The 13,903-nt window shown below is 43.3% G+C and overlaps 1 protein-coding gene across 7 annotated transcripts in view; it reads left to right on the top strand.

Annotated features, from left to right (window-relative positions):
• kcnq1.2 (potassium voltage-gated channel, KQT-like subfamily, member 1.2) overlaps positions 1–13,511 on the top strand; it is a 119,037-nt gene extending 105,526 nt beyond the window's left edge. For all 7 annotated transcript variants that reach the window (XM_088287191.1, XM_088287197.1, XM_088287195.1 and 4 more), the window contains one exon: positions 11,326–13,511. In XM_088287191.1, coding sequence (XP_088143317.1) covers positions 11,326–11,472 — 147 coding nt within the window. In that variant the 3' untranslated portion in view covers positions 11,473–13,511. The remainder of the gene's footprint in view (positions 1–11,325) is intronic.
• The last annotated feature ends 392 nt before the right edge of the window (positions 13,512–13,903 follow it).

The raw sequence follows: 13,903 nt of genomic DNA, 5'->3' as shown, positions 1-13,903 counted from the left end.
AAATAACTATAGTGTTACGTCCCCAAAATTGTATAATATAATTTTTTATGATTAATAATGTTGGCAAATGAAAATGAAAAAATACGTACATACAAAAGTCAGGCCTTCAGAATAAAAGTTTGTCCACACTTTCTTATGTAACAGTCGCACTCAAGCTCAAATTTCATGCTTGTTTTTTTTAAGTGTGTTATTAAAAAAAATATATATATCATATTGTATTTTGAAGGTCTGACTTTTGACAGGATGTGTTTTGAAGATCTTGCTTGAGCGATGCCGAGCAGACCGAGGATTATTTGCCTTGAGCTTGAATTGTTGATTACGCCTTGCCGTCTGTTCTATTCTGGGAAATAAACGTACTTTTTTCACCAAGGCCACTCGAGGTTAACTAACTACACCAATTATCCCAAAAATGTCGCGTCCAAGTGCGGCGATACTCGGCTGTGGAATCGGCCTTCTCGCTGGAGCTTTGAAGAATTGAAAATGAAGCTAATCGGAACCTTAGAGGTTCCACTGCGTGACGTCTAAGCCGTACGTCCCGTGGTATTTTCAACGACGATGAAATGCCTTTCTATCCGATAAGGCAAATCGTGGATTGAATGCGAGAGCTGCAGTGAAGGTAAAGCCAACAGCCCTGGCACTTCCTCCGCCTTTTGTTTGTTGACATACCTGCAGCACTTTGGCGGGAGCCGAATGACTGCGCCCACGCTGGAAAAAAAGTGTTGGGGCAACAAGGCAGAGATTAGGAAATGTTCTTTCAATGCGCCATTGTTGCTTCTTGGAGCATTTGGACTGATGTTCGCCTCACGCTGGCTATTTGGGAAAAGGGCCTTGAGGAAGCGCTTGCCAAAGCAAACGCGCCTCACCAACGTGAACACGTACAAAGTTTACTGTCCGCAAGTGAACATTAGCCCAACCAAGACTTATACATGTTGGAACGTTGCCAAACACGAAATGTTACCGGTTTGTTGTTTTTATGTTCTGCCAAAGCAAACGCACATCACCAATGTGAACACTTACGAAGTTCACCACGCACAAGCAGACCTTAACCAAGCCAAGACTTGTTCACATTGGAAAGTTGCTAAACACGAAATGTTCCCGGTTTGATATTTTAATGTTCTTATTTGGAATGTAAAAAAAGAACGAGGAACGTGAGAATGGTGGCTACGTTGCTGGTTTTCCGGACCTAGCAGCGCCAGGGCTCACCTGTTTTCTGAAGCTGATCGACTGTGATGTCATTTTCAGTCGACGGAAGTGACAAAATGGCCGCCCCCTAAGATGGCTAAAAATGGGTGGATTTTACGGCTTAACTCAAATTCCGCAAACGCAATATTCATCAGAATGTCGTGTTTCGACTGATGGGACAGCGTAGAACATATTCTCGAAAAAAAAATATTGGGGTGGACGTCCCCTTTAAAGACATTCTCCTGTCACATTAGTCATACAGGTTTTAACATAGATGACATTTTTTTTTTGTGTTTGAACACTGCAACTTTATCATTCAAAGACGTTTAAATTCAAATGAAAAATTTGCAAAACAACTTTTTGAACAAGAAGAATTTAACCTTGGAAGTCTCGAAATGTACAAAAAGGCACGTCATGGAAACTGGACCGTAGTTGTAGTAGCGTGTGTAGTCGAGCGAGTGTGTTGGCCCCGAGCAGTGACTGGACAAGACGAGTGGAATAGTTTCATCTCGCCTTATCAGTTTCATGTCTCGTTTTGTCTGGCAGAGAAGGCGGACAGAGTGTTTGAGGTCTTGAGGAAGGAATGTAGAGAGGGTCATCATGCCAAACTTGAAGGAGTTGTTTTCGAGGCCGTCTCCACGACGCCAGACGTCAGGGGAAATAGCAGTCTGCCCGCGTCTCCTTCCAGCGGCGTTGTGTCCATTCACGCGACTTGTTCTGCTTCTTCATTCAGGTTTTCAATGAGCAAAATAGAGTCGCAACGATGCGGCACAGACCTCCTCCAAATTGTGCACCTTCATATATATATATACCCAAGTCCTGCATACGTCATTAAGATTCTAACTTTTGTTTTTTGGTTTTTTTATTCCGATACTTTTGGAAGAGGTCAAAAATAGAGACCTCCACCAAGGCTCAGCACCAGAGTATGCTTAAATTGTCATTAAAAAGGAATGTATTATTTACACACGTTTTTAAAAAAAAAAATCATTTTAAAAAAATTCCCTTTTTTTTTTCATACGACTCTGTGAGTACTCGATTTTAATCAGTAATTTTTTTTTTTTTTTTTACATCACATAATTTTTTGTGGGTGATTTTAGAACTGGGGCTTTAGTTAAGGTGTTGTGAACGGCTCACTATAGCAGTCAGAAAATCTTCAGACTTCAACTAGAACATTCAAACTTTATTTGAGGGGTGAGAGAGTATAAATTCTGACAGGTGCGTGCTGACTGGCTTTTAAATGATTCAGAATGTGACTAGCCGTGCTATAAGAGGGTGTGTAAACTTATGCAACCACATGACCTCAGTTGTTGTTCTTTTTTATTTCTCCTCTCAAAATCTTGTTCAGTTTTTTTAGCAATTTATTTTGCTCTCATTGTTTTAGATCACAAAAACCTGCTGTTTGAGTGGACATTTTTTATTTTTTTTTTTTAAATGCGCTGTTATGATGATTCAAATTAAGAGCGCAAACCTCCACTGAGGCATACGATTTTGCATCAGGATATTCATAGACCCAAACAATTTCGGGGTAAGAACTTGACACCTTCTTGGCAGAGTTCGTACTGACATGTCTTTGTTGATCTTGGGTCTGTCTCTGGCTTGCCCCGGTTGTCGTTTGTGCTCGTGTCCCTCCCGTGAGGCCCAGCTGTGCTCTCGGGCCACAATGCAGGCCTCTTTGTTTCAAGCTAATGGCGCTAATGCTTCTTAAAAGGAACGTTTGCTTCAGAGGGCGCCGCGCCTACGGATCACTTGGCACGCTGTCGGGGCCCCCGTGGCACCAGGCGCTAGCCCGCTGTCTGGGCGGGACGGACAGCTGGCGGGAGGCGGGCCGCGCAAAACACACGCACACAAATCATCATCATCACCATCATCTTGAATGCCTTCAACTACGCTTGTGTGGCGACTATTTTGAATCACTTTTTGCCACATGACTGCTTCTTAGTTCTTTTGATGATTTTTTTTTTTGGTTTGCTTGTGGTGTGGTATACAATAATCCCCTACACAGTCATGGTTCTCTTGTCACAAATTGTTTTTTGCGCTCTTGCCGGGGTTATAAAAGTTTGGGATTTTTCGTTAATTTCCGCTTTGTTAGCAGATTTGAGCAGCTTTGTTTGGAATAGTTTTTATTACATTTTTTCTAAATGCTTGGTTTAATTGGGTTTCTATTAGTTTTAGTATTAGTTTTATTTTAGCTTCTTTTTTTTTTTTTTTTAATTTATAGATAATTTTGCAAGATTAAACAATTTCACATTTTTCCTTCTGTGTCAATAAAATTGAAATTCACCCAGAAAGCTCAATAAAATATTAATTAAAAAAGATGAAAACAAAGGACACTTTTGCTGTGATCATAGTTACTTTTACGTAGCTTTAATTGTACTTATTTCGTTAATTTTCGTTAACTGTAATAAGCTTGGCTCTGGCCATAACATGCCACAACATATTGCCAAATCACTGTCTCAATAGAAAAGTAGCACATGTGTCGAGCAAGCATCTTGACCTACGAGTTAAATTTGTTCCGTGTGCGAGCTTGTACGTCATTTTTCATTATTTTAAAAGAATTTTTTTTCAGAACGTGAACAATTTTGGTGACCCAGCTTGTCTAGTTGAATAATGAGGCCTTGAGCTACCCTTTCTCTGTGCATTCAAGACACGACGCCGTAATTTTTTTTTTTTTTTATTATTAATTTTCTGCTGTGATCGTCAAACTCTGTCTTCATGAAAAGGACATGACTGAATGGAGTGACAGCCGAAAGCTGTCATAAGCCTGAGATTCGGTAGCCCATAAGTGGTAAAAAAAAAAAAATGTGAATGGGGGGGCTGCAAGTGCATTTTCAAATGACCACTTTTACAACTTTTGTGACAACACTGTCAATTTATTCAGCGACACAAGCCTGCAGGCTTGTCACGTGATCCTTTTGTGCTTCCTGGCGCCCGTAGTTCTTTACTAGAATAAAGATAAGAATATAAAAACGTACGTTCCTTACTGTACTCTAACATCGTACTCTGGAATTTCAGCCACATCATAAAGAGTCCATTTCAATACTTTGCCCCAGGCTGACATGCTTGGTACTCCCCCCCCCCCCTCCCCCCACCCCACCTCATTTATAATATCAGGCTGACTGGCCTATTGACGGCACCAACAAAAGCCGCAGTGTGGCCAACGTACAGCGGCCGCCATGGCGATGCGGCACCGCCCCCGGCGACGGACCGTGCCACAGCCTGGCGAAGAAAGGCGGCAGGGGGGGGCGGGGTGCTAGAGTATGTTGTGGTTATCAGGGCCGTGGGGACGGGGGGATTCGGTGCTCGTGGCAGCTGGTGAAGGAGGGGGGGGGGGGGGGTCATTTAGAAGAAGTCGTCTGTTTGAAGGGTCGAGTCAAACGTAACAGTCGCTCCGATCCGTTCGGTGACGCTCCAGTCAAACTATTACATGTCATTTGACCCAGACAAAGTGATTGAAAAAAAACAAGATGACGAGTCAAATTGGACGGAATTTGCATTTCGACGTTGCGGTGGAAATTCAGACAGACATGAACTTAACTGTGTCTTAAGTGAACTTTTAAAAATAAATTTACTCGCCTTGCACCGTACTGTTTCCAAAACGTGTGATTTTATAAAAAAAGACGGTAACATGATGTCGTAATATAATGGCCGTGTTTTTGAAACAGTGATCGGGTTGGGAGCCATCGCTTGGGGCCAACAAAATTGCAATAAATCAATTTGTCGTATCATTTAAAAAATACAGATTGTATTTTTCATACTATAATACAATACAATACAACTTTATTTAAATTTCACAGCAGCTGGAGATGCAACAAAGCGCTTTCCATATGGTCAAATATAAATTAGCAGGAAATTAAAGCACAAAACATTTTTAAAAATGTTTTATTTTATTTTATTTAAATATTTTATTCCACTTCCATTCGACATACATACATAAGACGATTTTTGTCAATTTTTAAGAAAATTAAATTAAACATTGGCAAGGCCATGCCAGTTCAACAAAAACAATATAGATATTTTTTCATTTTGTTTTGGGGTGTTCAAAGCTCTGCTTGGATTGTGACTTCATCATCACATATTACAGATCAAAAGTCTACTTTTTTCAAGAACAAGAAGAGTTTTTGTTGCCTCTTTTCCAGAGACAAAAGGCGAATTTAATACAGATGTATTCCTGCGAATCCGCTTGTTTAAATTGGACTCTCTTGCCATGTTAAAACTGTGACTTTCATGTTATATTACGATGACATTATCTTGGAACGCTCCACCGAAATACAGTACGTCATTGTATTTGTCAAGATTACAACTCAATGTCCTTGGACGAAGGCCACTTTTTGCAGGGAAGCGTGTCAATGGAAGCAATTGATTTCAAACGGACGATGTGGGCACTCAAATTTAAAAGTCAATGAAACGCGCGAGCGATTGGAAAAAACCCCCCAAAAAAAACAAGATTTACAATCGTGATGCTAAATCTGTCCAATTGATGCTCTTTTGTGGTGCGTTTTTACGATTGCACGCTAAAACGTGGCATTCACAACTGAACACATTGCGACGAAGCAGACCATGTAAAACTCTTTCTGTGTTGCCAACAGCCTCCTTTTCCCTTGTTGACCTTCACACACACACACACACGCACGTGCACCTCTCGAGTGTGGTGTCACGTTGCCGAGCTCTTAATTAGCCTGAAGGAGACGGAGCCACGCAGCCGCGTCCTTGACGCTGAATGATGAGGCGGCTGTTCATCTCGCCACATCGAAAGGAATATTGTCACGTTTGGCTTGGGGAAAAAAAAAAAAAAAAGAAGACAGACGAAGCCCTGTTCCAAGCAGGAGGAATCCCGCTTGTTTGTCTACCCAAGTGACTACAAGTCAATGAAAAACAAAACGTTAGCGCCGCGCTAACGACGGCGTTGAAGCACACCACTCCAGGGAGCCATTAGGAGCAAATCATGTTCAGCTGTCCTCGAGGACAAATGGTCTCTTCGCCTCCTCCCTCCCCGTGGCCTCAGTGTTTACAATCTATTAAAGCCGACCTCTTCAATCCTGTTCCTCGAGGGCCGCTGTCCTGCCTGTTTTCCATCTCCGCCTGCTGCAACCCGCCTGATTCAAATGATCAGGATGGTTTTCACGCTTTTGTGAGACCTGACCTGATCCTTTGAAAGGGGGCGTGTTGCAACAAGTAGAGACAGGACAGAGGCCCTCGAGGAACAGGATTGAAGCCCCTGTATTAAAGCATCCTGATCCCTTTCATCGATTGGGAATTGCGAAGCAGACACGGTGAAAAAAGGTGCAATTTATTTAATTGCACATTGACGAGGGTTTGCTTCAAACGGACTGTTGCCTCCAGCTATCATGAGACCGCAGTGGTGGGCGGTCAAGGCCTTGAAGGCCTTCTCTGATGGCCTAACATCATTAAGAAATCGTGATCATATTCTTCGCATTGATGTCATATTATATTCTAGTGTTGAATTTTTAGGTGAGTGTTTTTATCCAATCAGAATTCAGCTAGCTCGTGTTGCCAGGCAGATTTCACGCTAGCAGTAGCACGATTCGTAATGCAAGGTCGAAGCTTCATTAAGGTACCAAAAAGTGCACATACTGTAGCCGTGGGGGGGGGGGGGGGGGGGGGAAGCAGCCGTCTGGGTGGTGTCGTCCAAAATTCCTCCGGGGAATCCGTCCAGATTGGTCCCATGGACACGTCAGCCATTTTCACACATTGGCTACATTAGCTGGTGGTTTTCAGCCGCTCCTCTCCATCAGTATGGAAACCAGAGCGGAAGAGCGTGTTGAGCTCACGGAAGCGCTCCAATTGAATTGTGGAAAAGTCCTGGAAAAGATCACGGAACTTTGCGGGGACACGTAAAACTTTAGAACACGCAAGAAAATAAACCACCAGACACGATTCCGCACCGTCTTGTTGTCGTTACAAATCAGCTTGGAACGAATCAACTGCTATCGCCGTGCTCGTTTGTGACGTCGTGTGTTCGCTTATTCACGTCGCATGCTGCCGTTGTCTTTAATATCGTCCACATCTTGTGCCGCGTGCTAAAATTGTCACCCAATTAGGTTGCGTGCACATTTTCCGACAAAGTCTGTCGTAACACTTTGAAAGTCACAAGATTACTTCCGCATCCTCCCGTGCCTTTCTTTGTTATCGCGGACAGAATCGCGAGCAGGTTGCAGATTGTGCAATGCGGTCACATGTTTGATCATATGAATTCTTGTGACCGCATATGTGAAGAAAGAAGAAGTCTGTGAGACGCATAGAGACCGGACGGACAGTAAATGCGTAATTTCGAAGCCTGGGAAGTTTCCAGTTGAAATCAAATCCATTCAAATTCTTAGGAAGATGTCATAAATCTGTCGCCGATGGTGAAAAGTCATTAGATTGCTTGAAGAGTTTTATATTTTGCGAAAAAGACAATTGACAAGTTCAGTGAAGTCGTACTTAAATAAATCCCCGCTCATAATTACATCATTTATGACAAATAATGTACAGAAAGACACTTAGGCACAACTGAGGGAGTGTTGGACGACCAAACTTCTCTTGAAAGGCCCGTCTTGAAAATGGCCTCGCAAGTGTATCTGCAATTAAATCCACACTTTTCCCTCCTTCGGCCATTGTGCTTTCAAAAATGCAAGAATGTATTTTAGATTTTCCAACGGTCACCAGTTACGACTTTCGGGTGTGTTGATGCCGCATAGCGCTGCCCCCTCATGAGTGAGTATCCAATCACAAGCCGCGTTCATCACCTTCAACGTGAGGCCAGCAAGAAGGCTCACTGTAACTAACTCGTGATCTGATTGGCTATCACAACGGTCTATCAACTGAAAAAGCCCACTTGAGACACTCAACAGACGCCAGCACGATTTTTATCTGAAAGCCTCGGACGAATAGTGCGTGCTACTGGTATTATGAAATCTGCCTGGCAACAAGAGCTATCTGAATTCTGATTGGATAAAAACGTTCACTAAAAATACAATACTAGAATATGATCATGATTTCTTGATTATGTTAGGCCAGCAGAGAAGTCCTTGAAGGCCTTGACCGCCCACCACTGCTTTGACCTTTGCCAACTTGAATGGGACAGCATTTAAAATGCACCCGACTTTGGACACCCCTGGCATAATTGTTCTTTTCAAGCATTCTGTTGGTTTTGCAAACAAATTTTCCATGGCGAGTTAGCTTACATGTGGTTTTGTGAGAATAAAAAAAAAGCAACCTCATCCACCCCCCACCCCCTTTCTCCCCGCCCCCGGGCCGAGTGTGTCCAAATGACTAATGACTCACGCAGCGCTGCCCTGTTACGAAGTCGTCTGCCATCACTCAGCATGTTGGGTGCTGAAAACACGTAATGGTTTCAACATGTCAGCCAGCCGCTCGGTTCATTTCATAGATTTTTTTTTTTATTACCTCCTTTTCACATTTCTTCCTCTCCGATCTCCGTTCACTGGTGGTGTGTGAGGTGGCAGCGGGGGTCCGTTCACCTGAAGTGACCCTGTGCTACTGCCACAGTTAATTGATTACATAACTACAGAAGGCAATCTGGACTCTTCAAAATCTTGGATAATAAAAAAAAATTACACGGGAGAATTCTGACACCCGCCCAACAGATGGCGGTGTGACTCGCTCGCTCCTCTCGAGGACCAGATAAAGGGCGGCTCTTCCGTAAAGCGTGCACAAAGCAACTTATTGACTCCCACTCTGCTCCGAAATCGCTTAAGTCGCTTTAAAGGCGTATGTACTTGCCGGCTCTGTCTGCGTGCACATGTGGAGAAGTGTTGTTTGTTTTGTTTTTTTTTTAGCTGTCCAGAGGCCATCTTCGGAAACTTCACTGTGATCTTTAGTGGAATAGTAAAGCGTAACGTTCCGAACACACCACATGTGTCACGACAGAGCCTGCAGTGTTTCCAGCAGGGCTTTTAAAGCCAGCCCCCCGTGTCAAATGTGAACGTACGTCATAATCTAGAGCCGACACTTGACTGCTCTTGTTTTCATACAAGCTCCTTTTTAGCGTCAAAGTGCCCTGCAGGGACGATCACGTCGACGCTATCTGTCTCATTCCATTAGCAATCCTCGCGAATCTGCTTTGAAATCCTAATGGCAGGGCGTAGGAAGAGCCAGGAGCGTGCTTTTTTGCCAAACCTGAAGTTTAGTTCTGAACGTACCCCGGCGGCGGACGCAAGCCGCAAAAAAAAAAAAAAAAATTGGAATTATTGTCCTTCAAAAGCCATTCACTGCCATTGACGGATATAGACGCCAAAAAGTAGATTCATGTTACCTGGCATGGCAGTGAATGAGTTAAGCAACAAATTGACGAAGAGGTTTGTTTTAAAATGCGCCTCGCCTCTTGAGCTTGTCCAGTCGAAATGGCCGAAAATGTTCATTAGAATGTGGCACGCAACAACAGTCCGGAAAGAGCTGCTCCAGTGAAGTGGTCCTTATGGAACCGAGCGCCATGCCGATGCATCCAAAGTCACAATCAAGTGACTTTGCTGTGTGCGTAGAAACAAAAGAGAGATTTTGGGGAGGGGCTTGGAGCAAAATTAGCAGCAGGTGCTGTGGACTAATGAGCCACAAATCGTTTTAACTTTGTTTTCTGGAGGACTCTTCAGAGTGACCACTGGGCTGGAAGGTTTTTAAAAATCGTCACCTTATTTTTTTCAATTTTTGCGGAGCTGCAATAAAGAGTCAAAGTATCCAAACCCTCGGAGTTTCAATGTATTTTCAATGAATATTCAACTGTAGGGTTGTCCCAAGTCGATCGATATGATCGGAAATTGGACCAGATCACTGGATTTTCAGCTGCTTAGTATCAGCTGAAATGGATTTTTAAATGTTCTTATTTTCTAAAGTCAAAAATAACATTCGTCGAACGACTGGTTAGCATGATGGCAAAAAATAAATAAATAAAATAAAATAAAAAACAAAAACAAAAAACAGCAAAGACGTATAAATACGTCTTTGGGAGGCGGGACTACTTTTTTTGAAAACGTATATGTATGTCTTATGGAATGTTAAAAACGTTTACATAGTTTAGAGAACATGTGAGGGATTACGTTTCATGCAAAATGTCAAGGTCAGATTTACGAAAAATATTCACCAATCTTCTAAATGAGAATTGGAATCCTTGTAGAATTCCTTTTCCAACGATACCTGTTTTGTGAAGATTGACCCGGTAGATGTAAGGGTTGAAAGAAAGTTGGCCACGCCCCTTTTTGCTGAAAATGTCAACGTGCGGTGGGCCATAGCTCCCAAACGCCTGCTCCGATTGAGCTGAAATTGAACATTTAGTATTGTGCCATCACTATGATCACGTACACCAAGTTTCATTGAAATCAAAATCTGCTTGGGTCAACCCCACTGGGTGATTTGGCCATGGAATGTTGACCCTCAGTGACTTGAAGTCCCAGGAACATGAAAGGGTCTTGACGGCTGACACAGGGCGGTTGGACAACGTGAGCAGCAGCTTTTTTGCATCGCGAAAAAGTTGGCGTCTCTCGTTTATTTCGTAGTATTTACAACGCCACACGACGTGTGTGCATGAATGCAAAGACATTCCTCGGCGTGACTCCTCTTTCATATTTTATGCGTCCTACTATAGCGATCGTATTTCAACAAAACTACTGGCTTCTAAACGTCCTGCTCGGCCATAAAAACGTCGGGCCCGTCAGGCGCGCACGCTTCATAGATGGGGAAGAGCGAGGAAGCCATTACATGCTGGAGCCAGCGAAAAAGTGCCGTTGATGTTCCCGTCGCTGAGCGGTGGGCATCAAAGTTGCGAGGCGTCTGCGTCTCGTGACGACTTTCGCCTCTTTCATGTGTAGTTTATGTTTTACGCCGTTTACATTGCATCATATTTTCAACCACTATCGAGTATATACGGACTGCACAGAAAGGGGTCCCGAGATAGACCCCTGAGGGACCCCCATTTGAGATTCAGATTAAAAACTTTTTTAGTTTCATTTTTGTCTCTGGTTCACTTCTTTTTATTAAAATATTTAACTCTATCAGAAATGTACAATTTGCTTTTGTATTTTTTTATTAGTTTTTATTTTGCTTCATTTTACTCTTCTGTGTGCTACCAGGCGTCGCAAATGAGAATCCGTTCTCAATTGCCTTACGCATTCTTTTGTCTTCACTTTCCAGGTCTACCAGATGGATCAAAAACTGGACTCGGTGCTACGGATCCTCACGGATCAGTTCCTGCCCAAGCCTGAGCTGATTTCCAGGCCCTCCATCCGCAGGGTGACCATCCAGAAGCGCATGGGTGTCAGCATCGACGAGGGCCCCTGAAAGCGCTTTGACCGTGTTTTGTCACGGACTTGAACCCAGAACAGAAAAAAAAACGAGACACCAAGAGCAAGAATCACGGTGTGGCGACAAATTCGGACTCACCTATTTGGGTCTTATCGTCCAGTCGGAATCTCATTCCATTCCCTGGCACCATCCAAAGCCGTGAGTCGCTTTGCCGTTTATTTTCATAAAGCGAATTTATGTGTGCCCGCTCTTCCCTTCCTAATATTATTCCTAAACTAACGAGCAAGCAATCAAAGCCCTGACGTTCCACGAATGGAAGTCCATGCCGCGGCGAAGGCATTCCACAAATCCTTCTATTTATCTTGGCACCGTCCACACCCCCCCCCCACACACACACACACGCACACACCCACACAGCCATCTAGCTTTAGACCGTGTTTGTTAAAGGTGATCGAATAACACGAGCAGGGGAGGACTTCATTCGGCCCACGCTATCGTGTCCCGTTTGGAAATATGACTTGTACTGAAGCTAATAAATAAAAAAAAATGTAAAAGCAGGAACGGACCTCTTGGCAGAGCTCTGTTTACTCTGAGAATGTCCGAATGTCCATCAATCATCTTTAAGCAGCACCACCGGGAGTCTTCTTTAGATCCTCCAGGACCCACTTGAAGAGGCTTTTTGAATTATTTTTTTGGGAACTGAAATGACTTTGGACCAAAAATGAGACTAGAATTCAGTTTTCGAGGCTCGTCGAACTGTGACGTCCTATGCCATGGTTCTCTCTCCACTAATTCAGGAAAATGAAATCAACCGAATGACTAGAAATAATCGAGTCAACCAGCAGGGGGCACAGTCCAGATGGCCGAGTGGGAGTAGTGGCATCAGCTGATCTCAGTCCAAGGTCTGTTTTTTCAGGGTTTTTTTGGGGTGTATTTTAGCTTTACTATTCACAACAATTACTCGTATAATTTATTTGACTATACTTGCTGCTAAAATGTACAGTATTCACGGGAATTATTTTTATTGAAGTTGGAGAGGGTCCGCCGTACTGTTACTGTAGCGAGGCCTCATTTATTTATGACTCATACAATAGAGGTGGGTAGAACATTTCTTTCTTTCTGCACCAGCATATTTTTTTTCACCATGGTACTGTAGTTAGTTATAATGAACTTTTAGTGTAACGGTGTTGGACGAGCTAGATTCTCTTGAAAGGTCCGTCTTGAAAATGGCCACGCAAGTGCATCTGCAATTAAATCCACACTTTTCCCTCCTTCGGCCATTATGGTTTAAAAAAAAAAAAAGCAAGAATATATTTCAGATTTTTGAACGGTCCAATCACAAAACACGTTCATCACCTTCAGCCGGCGAGAAGGCCTTACTGTCGTCAACTCGCAATCTGATTGGCTATCGCAACTGTCTATCAACTGTGAAAGCCCCCTTGAGACACAGGACAGATGCCCGCACGATTGTATCCGAAGGCCTCGGACGAATTGTGTATGCTTCGCGTATTATGAAATCTGCCCGGCAACACGAGTGAGCTGAATTCTGATTGGATAAAAACTCTCACCTAAAAAATCAACACTAGGACATAATATAACGTCAATGTGAAGAATATGATTTTTTTTTTTCTTGATTATGTTAGGCCAGCAGAGAAGTCCTTGACCGCCCACCACTGAGATAAGATCAAAGTGGCCACCATTTTGATCAAATTGGATTTACCATTTGTTGTATTTTGACATGTTTCCAGTAAAAGTACATTTTCATTGTTGCAAATATGGATTTTGGGGTGTGAGGTCAAGCTCTCGGGAAACGGCGAATAGGCGGGGGTTCACTGTTGCTCTCCTTACTGTGTGTAATACACCTTGACGCAATAATCTGCTTTCCTGTACAGTTTTTTTTAAGAGATGTAAATAGAGACATTGCCTTATTGCACTGTAATTGTTGCCCCATGGAAACATCGACGAGTGATGAGAAACACAGCAAGCGAGGCTCCTGTGCCGCAGATGGATGGAAATGATTGTAAACGATACTCACGCACACCCTCTGCACTGTAGCTTTGCTGTACATAATAAAAAAAAAATGATTTTATGACAGGCTGGCCTGCTCTCTTCATCCATTCCTTCATTTGCTTGCATCCCAAGGTGAAACTTGTCCTGGCTTTCATTTGAATCAAATCAAGTCTAACGTGCTAAATTTCCTGTCGCACAGAAATACCAACAGAAAGCGAAAACCAACGCTTCCTTTGAGCCTACTTGGAACTTCCAATATTCCACCCCCCCCCACCCTCTCTTTTTTTTTTATTGGGTTTCATATTACCACTCCAAAGGACAAAGACGACTGGGGATGTCCCAAGATCAGCACGGGGGAAGAAGAGGGAGGGAAGGATGGAGGCTCATGCCCCGGGATGGCCGAGGAAGAGGCGATTGTGAGGCGGGAGCAAGAAGGGATAAGCGCCAAGCCACTTTC

The sequence above is a fragment of the Idiotropiscis lumnitzeri genome, unplaced genomic scaffold (genome assembly GCF_059441095.1).
Source record: "Idiotropiscis lumnitzeri isolate Australia: NSW breed Sydney's pygmy pipehorse unplaced genomic scaffold, RoL_Ilum_1.0 HiC_scaffold_35, whole genome shotgun sequence".
NCBI lineage: Eukaryota > Metazoa > Chordata > Actinopteri > Syngnathiformes > Syngnathidae > Idiotropiscis > Idiotropiscis lumnitzeri.
The sequence above is the reverse complement of the archived record's forward strand: the minus strand, read 5'-3'. Positions and strand labels throughout refer to the sequence as shown.